At 42.2% G+C, this 10,192-nt stretch overlaps 1 protein-coding gene across 1 annotated transcript in view; it reads left to right on the top strand.

Moving 5' to 3' along the window:
* The first annotated feature begins 8,677 nt into the window (after nt 1-8,677).
* Nucleotides 8,678-10,192, top strand: part of XK (X-linked Kx blood group antigen, Kell and VPS13A binding protein) — a 42,198-nt gene continuing 40,683 nt past the window's right edge. Inside the window, exon 1 of the mRNA XM_045790467.2 lies at nt 8,678-9,619. Coding sequence (XP_045646423.2) covers nt 9,375-9,619 — 245 coding nt within the window. The 5' untranslated portion in view covers nt 8,678-9,374. The remainder of the gene's footprint in view (nt 9,620-10,192) is intronic.

Raw genomic sequence — 10,192 nt, 5'->3', positions numbered from 1 at the left:
TGAAGCTATTAGCTGAACTGTAAAATACACTCGTGGTAAAAATCACTCATCTCGAAGATCAGGGTAGCCACTACAAAGGTGTGTCGTTTCTGCCTTTGATGGAATACTGTGTCTCCTGGGACAGGCAGACCCTGGCTGAGAATGGGACCTAGCGATGGTGAAAAGAACATTGCTAAAGTTTATGCTGTTAGATTAAGAGATGAGTGAATTCCTTGGCTGATCACCTTAGTCTCCAAGACCCAGGCTCCACTAGAAACTGTCTACAATACCCACAGAGCCAAGGTGTCATTATTAATTCTACCTTGCTAGATACACATGGAAGTTGTGAAAGTACTTCAGATAAATAGGGGTTTGCAGAACACGGTAGGAACATCTGTTGGGTCAGAATGTGAGCTTACCCGTTTCCTAGAATTTGGTCACTGGCGATTTCATATATTGGAGTGAGGAGGGACTTGCGTACCATACAAGATTTAAGAATTATTGAAATAGTCTTTAAATATTTGCATATATGTGATAGATGTAAAAAATATATATGTATATTCTACATCTATCTCCATGTAAACCTGAACACTTATTAAGTTTAGTAATTCCTAACTTCTTGATTTATAGATAAACTGGGAGGAGTTGGGAATACTCTGTTGCCTAAAAATGTGTGTGTGTGTGTGTGTGTTGACATGTATGTGCGAGTGCCATGTGCTGTGTGTGTGCGCGCACATGTGTGCACGTGTGCACACTTGCTTTCCTGGGATGAAGTTCTCTAGCATTCATAAGATTCTCAAAGAATCTGTGGCTAAGAAAGGTAAGAACGACCTTTATATATTTTATGGCTTTATGTTTGCACTCATCAGAACAAGCTAGGACAAAATGGTTTTGAAAAGCTTGCACCTTTTTTGTTTATTATTTCATTTTCATATCCTCAGATGTAAATATACAAAATTGGCCTCATTTGTTCATCTTTGAAAATACTCAGGTTGGAGCAACACCACGTAAATGACAGCTTTCGGATGACTCTCAAAGTTGGGTTCTTTCATGAAGAGTCTAGGCCCTCTCAGAAAGCCTTAAGGCAAAATGCCTTCCTTCTACAGAGTGGTCTCCTTTTGAAATGATAGTGGTACCTATCATTTCAGCATCTGGTTTCAATTTCATTTCCTTTGGCCTCTATAGGCTGAAAGTAATAAGCATCCAATATATAGGGCTTTATGGAATACATGCTTTTTTCATCATCCAACAACACTTCAAGGTGATGTAGGTAATTAATACAAAGTCGCACAGCTAGGAAGGGGCAGAATGAAGATTCAAATCCAGGGTTTCACTTCGCAAGTGTATTTATTCAGTACTCTAGACTAGAATCTGGGGATACAGCAGTGAACCAAAGTACCCCTGGAAGATACCTTCTGTTTCTGTTTGCCGATCCTTCCACCATTCGTTCTTGAAACCTGAAACCTAAAGCGCTGAGAAGTGATGATCTAGTTCAACATATCAGTTTCATTTCAAGGAACTTCAGAACAACTGGACTCATTCACGCTCGCCCACCCTTTTAAGGTCTAGCAGGGTAACTATGACATTGTGCTGACCCTTCTGAAAAGGCAACCCTTTTGTGTGTCAAATCCAAGCAAAGGCATGTTTGAGTGTGTGTTTATGAATCGAGACCTCAGTAAATTAGAAAGAAGGGTAAGCTTGTTTAGCACTTAAACATGTTGAAAGTTTTCATTTTCCTGAAAGAGTAGAATTGTAGCTTTTGGAAGATCCTCTTCTATCTTGTTTTCCCAAGAAGGGGGAAAACACCGTTGAGTGCTGCGGTAGAAAGCATGGCATGTCACTTGTTTAATTAACCAACTTGTTCCCTTCCAAGCATAACAACCTTTTCTGAATAAGCGCTTAGGCAGGTTGCCTCGTGAAGGCTACAGGGGCATTTTCACTACCACTAGTGTAATTGTAATATTAGTTACTATATGTGGCATGAATAGTTATAAATCCTGGAGGTAACAATGGAAATATTTGAGGATAGATTGAGAGAATCTCTCCACAACGGGGAGACTGCAGTATACTTTAAGAATGGAAAGTTTTGGAGAATATTACAACTCTGTCAATTTGTTTCATTAACACAATTACAGACCTTCTCTTCCAAACATACCCCCAAATATCATATATTTTACCCAGTTGCATTTCAGTCATCAGTTTTCACTTTTTTTGCTCCATTTGTAGCCTAATAACTGAGGTTTGACAAATAGGTATTTCAGCATGTACACCCCTGTGATTCTTTAGGCAACTGACAACATTATTAAGATAATAGTATTTACTTTCTGATAATTTGAGAAAGTCATTTTGTTGGTCTGTGTTAAATTGGAGCTCTTCCATGGCACTACATAACTTTAACTTTCTTTGGCATACTAAGATTTTAATCAAGGTAATACTCAAACTGTTTCAATTTCTTTAGAGAACCAATCTCAATAGTTTCAATGCAACTAAGGTAAGCTTGTGATTTATAACCATGTTGAGGAAACACATGAATAAAAGGAAAAACATTACTAGTGCAAAGAGCCCTCTTCACCTCACAGGATTGTTACGAGGGTTGCCAATGATAAACATGGATATAAGAGAGTTTTGTGATGTGCAGGTCTTTTATATATTTTAAAGGGAACCTATATTTTAAGTACCTTCTATGTGCATAGACAATTATGCTCAATTTTGACCTCAAAGAAGCATTTCAGCCAAATGGAATCTCCATATGTGGATGCAGTTCTCAGAGTCCTGATCACTTGACGGGTAAAAATGAAGTGTATGTGTTTTATATTCTAGAACCAATCCTGACCACAGTATTTGTGCAGCAGAAGGTTCTGATTCACTGGGGCTTCGTAAATAGGAATAGACTGGCTTAGCTCGGAGCTCCTTTTAATGCAAATATTTATTTTGCTTGCTGGAAACAACGGATTACAGTGCCAGTAATGTGAGAAAAGGAGCTGGCAGACTAGCTGTGCAGAGCAAAAATGAACTGGGAAATAAAGTATTTTTGGTTGAGTTTGGTCTGCGATATAATTCAGGCCTCGGAACTGGGTGACATATAGCGATACCAATTACATATAAGGCCTTCTTTTGGGGATCTGGGTTATTTACTCAACACTGTCCCAAATTAATAGCTAAATGGCCAGCCTCAGATTTGCCAAGGCCGTGTTGTCTTGGCATAAACTTGGCCAGGAAAGCAAATGAAAAGGCAGCCAAAGGGGTGGGTGGGGAAAGCTTGCTGGAGCTCGGCATCTCTGTGAGTAGCGGATGCACTTTTAATGCTGCTGAGAGCCAGTCATCTTACTTGTGGGTTTTTTTGCTCCCTGGGACCTCTAATCTCCCCCCACCACCACCAACCTCCCCACCATCCAGCAACTTCTTGTCCTCCCTTTGGTCTTTAAATGGTACATTCTGATGTTTATTTTTTCCTGTATGTGCTTCATCATGTGACCTCCTTTTGCCTGGGAAGGCAGGATTTCTCCTTATCTCTTCCATCCATGTCAGTTCGTAGCTAAAAGCTCCAGGCTCAATAAGGCTGGACTTTCCTCTGGACAGAAGGGCTGACCTCAAGGTCAGCCGCAGCAAGAGTTGGGCCCATCAGTGCAGTCAGGTCACAGGTCCAGGACAGTTCACCCTGAGCGCAGCTGTGCGGGAGAATAGAACAGCGGCTGCACATATCCTGCTTCTCCTCCATAAAGAAACCTGGCCATTTTATGGGTACTGTTGTGAAAAATACCAAAGTTGATGCTATATTAAGTATCTGGGCCTCCTGCATTACCATAAACCTCATACTGGGGGTGCCCTCTCTCCCTGTTTCTTTAATTGGAAGTGCTAATGAATTGAGGTCCAATGGATGATGCCTTTAGGGTTAAAAAACATTTTTAAACATTCCCTTCATATATTGAACCTTGTCATTTCCACCTAGACTCTTCCACAAATGGCGAGGTCCCTTATCTGTAGAAATTCTAGCATCATCTTTTGCCTTTGTGTACCTGTTACTTTCACCTCTGAACTGAATTTGAAAAATCACTTGAAAGGAAAACCAAATCATATTTTTGTTCTTTGGAGCGGTTTGTTGGTGAGTCGTATGGTGAAAAGAGCAGGCTAGCCTTCCTTTTCGTGCCTTTTTCCTCCCTGTACAATATCCAGGAAGAAGAAGGAAGGCAGGGAGAAAAAATATCCGAGGCGAGGCTTGACTGTGGAGGACTTGAAAATGCAGTTTGCAAGCCCTTCCTGTTTGTTTCCTCTTTGGTTTTTCTTAGTCCCCCCTGCCTCCGCCCGTAGGAAATTGTGTGTGTGTGTGTGAGAGAGAAAGATGGAGAGATGGAGAGAGAGAGAGAGAGAGAGAGAGAGACTGACTTAGGGAGAGTCAGTATCACATATGATATAAAACCCAGCAGCTCTTAGATATATCTGAGTGGTGAGTAGGTATACGCAAGCATACACTGATTAATGAATGGGTCTTCATTGTGTGTTAACTGCCCTGTAATAAATTAGTACATAATTAATGAGGGCCCTAGTTACACTTCTAGTTGTCTATCTTAAGCACTCATTTTCATTAAAATTTCTGCCAGGTTAGAGCCATTGGTAGCCAACTGTAGAAGATAACAGATGTGAGTTTCACAAATAGAGCTGCAAATGCGAGTCACGTGCAATTTAAAATTTTTCTAGTAGCCACGTTTAAAAAGGAAAAACTAAAAAGATGAAATTAATTTGAATAATGTATATGATTTAATTCAGCGTATCCCAAATATTCTCATCTCAACATGTAATCAGTATACAATTATTAATCAGATATTTTACCTTTTTTTTTGTCCCGAGTCTTCAAAATCTGGTGTGTATTTTACACTTACCGCACGTCGCAAATCGGACTAGCCACAGTTCAAGTGCTCATGAGCCCCGTGTGGGCTGGCTACTGTATAGCACCCCGCTGCTGTTTCACAGTACTGATGAGGTCTTCCCACAGCTGATGTATGTTTTTGTCGTTATGAGAGGAAACGGAGACAAAACACTGCATGTCATTTGAGTACTGTGGTGTTTCCCCAAATTCTGAACACTAATACCAAAAGCTGCCCTGGGGAAAAATAGATTTTGTGATTAAATAAGTTGGGCATGTTCGGTTCTTTTACCCCCTTTTTGGAGATTTTTATGGTGTATCAACATATCACAGACTTGGAGAAAACCCTCTTGGATAAAGAAACCTGTTTGAAGTTGTTGAGTTGTGTCTGTAAGGTTCAACCTCCTGTTCATTGCTGTCGCCCAGCTGCCACTATAAAAACATCGCTAGTCTGGCATGCTATGTTTATGGTATACTTATAAAATTTGTTTTTTCTCTACAGGAGGCTTAATACTCTTCCCCACACCCCGGCCCATTAAAGATATCAGAACAATAGTTCTGTTCCAGAGCATTAATCCCTATTGATTATCTTGTCCTCACAGAGACCTGAGGCCATTCCTTATTACACTTTTGAGGACAAGAACTCTGAAAATTGCCACAAGTGTCTCTACACTAGAAAAACTTTTGTGTCTTCCCCTCCTTCTCCACTCTTCTTGGAGCCTATCTCTACTTATTCTTTGTATTCAGAATCACCCGAGAGCCAAGATTCATTTTCTTGTTCTCGAACCACCTACTAAAGTGAAACCACCAGACGGCTTTAATGTCTTGCACACGGACGTAGATCTTCAGAGAGTACGGAAACACACACCTTCCTCTCATGCTTTCAGAAATTATGAGCACTCCAGAAAGATGAGGGGAGAAACATCTGAACGTGTATAGTGTAAACACAGAATACAGTCTCTTAAGTAGAGTAATACCGCCCTGCTGTTGCTTTCTTTTTATATTTTGTGTGTGGTGTTGATTTCCATGCTTTAATGTGTATTGTTTTTGTAAAGCGTGTAAAGTAGCTGTGTTAGCAATCCGTTTAAAGAAGATATAAACTATACTTAACAGCTGTCAATCTTCAGCGTATTATCTTTTTGCCTTTGTTTTAGTGGGACCTCTGATGCCGCCCCCATAAGTTTTGTTTTGCTACCTGTGCTTAAGTGGCAATTACCAATTATCAACTTTTGTCGCTGAATTTGGTCCAAGTTGACTGCAGTAACTCTTCTAATGTGTATGTATTCAAATAAGAAGATTGATCTTAATGATCAGTTTTGTCTCTGTTTTTTAGGACTATAGTATTTCAATATTAGAAATGTCGTCTGAAAACTAACAGCAGAATCCCTTTGCTCTTGAAAATGCAAAGTATACCACCGGGTTTATATTGACTCTCCAGGAGTAGGAGTGGAACATTTGAAATGCAAGAGTTTGGTTTTAGAATCTGTCTGATAATGAAGGACAGCCCCTTCTCTAAAAAGGTAACAGCTTTCCCAACTTTGAACATCTTGGGGAGCTGTACTTGGAAAGGCAGTCTGAATTTTAATCTGATGGATTTAAGGGCGCTTAATTAGCAAACATTTTTAAAATGGATTTTGTAGAATCCAATTATTAAGGAAACACTTTGCAAAGCCATATAATGGGGAATAGTCAAGCACGACATATTAGTGTTGGAATGTGCATTTACCAAGTGAATAGAATTTACTTCACCAAAAAGATTTTTTGCACAATTCACAGTACTTACAGAAATGTGATTGTATCAATGGAGAAGAAAAAGCTCACCCGCCTAATGATACATTCCACATTCTCTAGTAAACTAGTGCAATTCCTTATTATTTTAGGGGATACAAAAGAATATCCTGTCAACAGAATATAATTGCTTATTCCTAATTGTATCTAGGAATGAATACATACTATTATTTAAAGTAGTATTAAATTTTGAAGAACTGATCAATAAATTAGTATTATTAATAAAATTGTACTCTTTGCAATACACTTGCCTCAGCACAAATGCAGAGTTAACATAAAACTATTAAAAAAACACCAAGTAATAGATTAGTTGTTATTACTTTAAACTGTAAATTTCCATTAACATTGAATCCAACACCAGTTATATGTTGCATATGACTAAAATTTTGAAAGTCTTGCACACAAAATGAGAGGCTTCTTCAAAAATGCCTTTTTGTCAAAACAGGTTCTACGACCTCTTGCTAATTATATTATATTTCTTTAGGGGTACTTTGAGACACATTCAAAGACGTATCATTAGCAGTTAGGTCTAAATTTAGAGCAGAACATTCTGCCAGATATTTTACTATATCACAAAATGTTGTAGTACTGTATTTTATAATGGAACCAAATTCTCAAGTATTCTGATATGTTACATATTATTATACCAAAAAACCACTTTCTATAAGTCTGTTATTATGTACATAATATTTTAAAAAATGGGTATTTCAGTCCTAGGAAGAAAGTATAATGCAAAACATGACATTAAACTGATCTTTAGTCAAAATCCATTTAGGTATTACAGGGAAAGAGCAATCATAGGCTTGAATGTATACGTTATCCTCAAGGACAAACCAGTAAATGATAATACATAAAGACAGGGTCACTGGGGCAAGTTAGCTGGTGTGCACACTGAGAAGGATCAACTTGCAAATGCTCATCAGATTTTAGCTTTTGCTATTGGTTGTTCCTGGAGGGGGAAGTGCTACAGTCAATTGATCTTGCCTCCCCTTTGTGTGTGTGTGGGGGGGGGGTATGGTATAATGAAATCTCTTTAGAGGCAAGACTGAGTCAGAAACTTAGAGATGCACCTTACTGTTTTAAAAACTGCTGTTACAATGTTCTAAACACTGTGATCTTTCCAAATGTGTTTTCTGTATTAGTTTTGTACTGTAGAAAATAATTCACCATAAACTGGACTCTATAGTGTTTAAAGCAATGTTATTTATTGGCTTATCCTTCCCCCATATTTATGTACAGTCTGCTTAATAATATGAAACCTGTGATAATCCTTTGCCTTAAAATAAAATCCAATGCTAAATATTGAGTGTGCTTTAATTAATAATTCTAAGCTACAAATTAATTTTTTCCTTTAAAGCTTAATACAGTGTCAAATAAAATATTACCCAAATATTCTGTGGAGTGTTGCCTGTTCTGTATTTGTGACAGTGTGTGTATCTTGATCCAGGACATGGTGGCCTGCTGGGTTCTATAAATAGATATTAGTAATCCTTTCAGAGAATGGGCCTGCTACCTCTCAGCTGTCGGCTGAATCCTCCCCTTAACCCTTGTAAATAGATTTTCCCATGCCACACAAGAATGAAGAAAAACAGCCCTTCATGTTCTCTCCCTCTACAATTTTTGTCTTGATTTCTTCTGAATCTTCATATTCTATTTGTGTTGCCATCATTTTCCTAAATAGAAGAATGACAGATATGCCTTATGATTGATAGAATCAGCTAATTTCAGCAGGGAAAGGGAACTCGTAATTATTAAGGTCTAATCCCTAATGGAACAGGTTAGGACCAAAGTTTTAGGGAGATTCAGTGACTTGCTCAAACTCTGAGGGACAAGGGGTGGGCTGAGCCCATCCTGATGTTCACAAGGTTGTCACAAGCGCAGTGAGTGAAAAGGAATTAAGATAGTCCTGGGGCTGGCACACGCTAGCAAGCAGAGGTATGCCTTGGGCTAGAAAACCGTTTCCTTATTAGGTCTTCACTCTGTGCGAGTCAGTCACAGTTACAGAGGAATAGATTATGTAGGCAGTTTTTCTGGGAGAGAAGGCATCGACTCCTAAGGATTGTCTGTGATGCTCTTGAACCACTGCAAGCAACGTTTTAGACCACTGTATTTGGAAGACTGAAGGGCATGCTTATTTGGCCCACTGAAACCATAAATCCTGGATACAAGACTTTCCACTTGTACTTTGAAAAGCATCTGTGTGGTCTGGTTATTTTTAAGTGACCGGAAACGCTGGTCCTTTGAGGAATTAGGCGTTCCCTAGGCCCACAAAATAGAGACTGGGATGGAAAGAAGTCCAGACCCGGATTCTGGGCCCCATTGGTTGCCTTTTTTCAAAGGGCTGTGAACCGGAGCGTGGGCCAAGGGCTCTAGGACCCAGAGGCTGAGCGCGGGGCCAGGAGGGCCCGCCGCAGCCGTTGGGGCTGCGGCGCCAGCAATCGCAGGGCGCAGGTTCGCGGCCCGCCTGAGGACCGTCGCCGCAGAGACGCAGCGGGCAGTGTAGCGCGCGGGCGGCGCACGGTGCGCGTGGGCGTGTCTCGGCTGGGCCGCGCTCCACGCCCCACCTCAGCCGGGCCGGTCGCCCCCAGGCCCAGCTCCAGCGCCCGGGCCTCCGGGCCGGCCCCGTGCCCTCGGCGGGCAGCGCAGGGCGCGCGAGCAGTCGGGGCCAGGGCATGCCGGGAGCCCCCCCCGGGCAGCCGCCGCCGCTCGCCCGTCTGCCGCCGGTGCGCGCCGCTGACGCGCGGAGATGAAATTCCCGGGCTCCGTGCTGGCGTCCGTGTTCCTGTTCGTGGCCGAGACGACGGCGGCGCTGTACCTGAGCAGCACCTACCGCTCGGGCGGCGACGGCATGTGGCAGGCGCTGACGCTGCTTTTCTCGCTGCTGCCCTGCGCGCTCGTGCAGCTCACGCTCCTCTTCGTGCACCGCGACTTCAGCCGCGACCGCCCGCTCGTGCTGCTGCTGCACCTGCTGCAACTCGGGCCGCTCTTCAGGTGCGTGCGGGCCCCCGGGTCCCCTCCCCCCTGCCCTGGCCGAGGGGCGCCCTTCCGGGAGGAGCGGGTGGCTGGACTGGGTGCCGGGCCCAGGCCCGCCCGCCCTGCTCCTCGGCCCCACCGTTCCAGTCACGCGAATGCGACAGAATCCAGGGAGAGTGGGAATAAAGCCGGGGCGGACCGCCTTCCTCTTCGGTTCTCGCATATGAAATTGCCAATATTCAACTGAGCTTGACCAACAGAAATGACAGTTGCATATAGTCCGACCTCATAAAATACAAGCCTTCTGTGGGGTCAGGTGGGCGCTGGCAGGATTGGCTTGTGTCGTGACAAACCCTTGAAAAGTGTGTGGGCTAAATCGCCTTTACAGCAAAAGCGTGTGCAGATTAATCTTTAATTTATGAAACACGTGGAGTTTCCTGTGTGCTAGGCACAGTTCTGAGCGCTTTACAAATACTAATTTATTTAATTCTCGTGCAGAGCTCTAGAAATCGCATCATTCCCTTGGTGTGGAAACAGGCAGGGTTGTAGAAATGCCTTCCGGCCCTGCCTAACTTACAAATATAGTCATTG

Source organism: Ursus americanus, chromosome X (genome assembly GCF_024610735.1).
Source record: "Ursus americanus isolate L20-20 chromosome X, mUrsAme1.1.p, whole genome shotgun sequence".
NCBI classification, from domain to species: domain Eukaryota; kingdom Metazoa; phylum Chordata; class Mammalia; order Carnivora; family Ursidae; genus Ursus; species Ursus americanus.
This window is presented reverse-complemented; position numbering and strand designations above follow the sequence as displayed.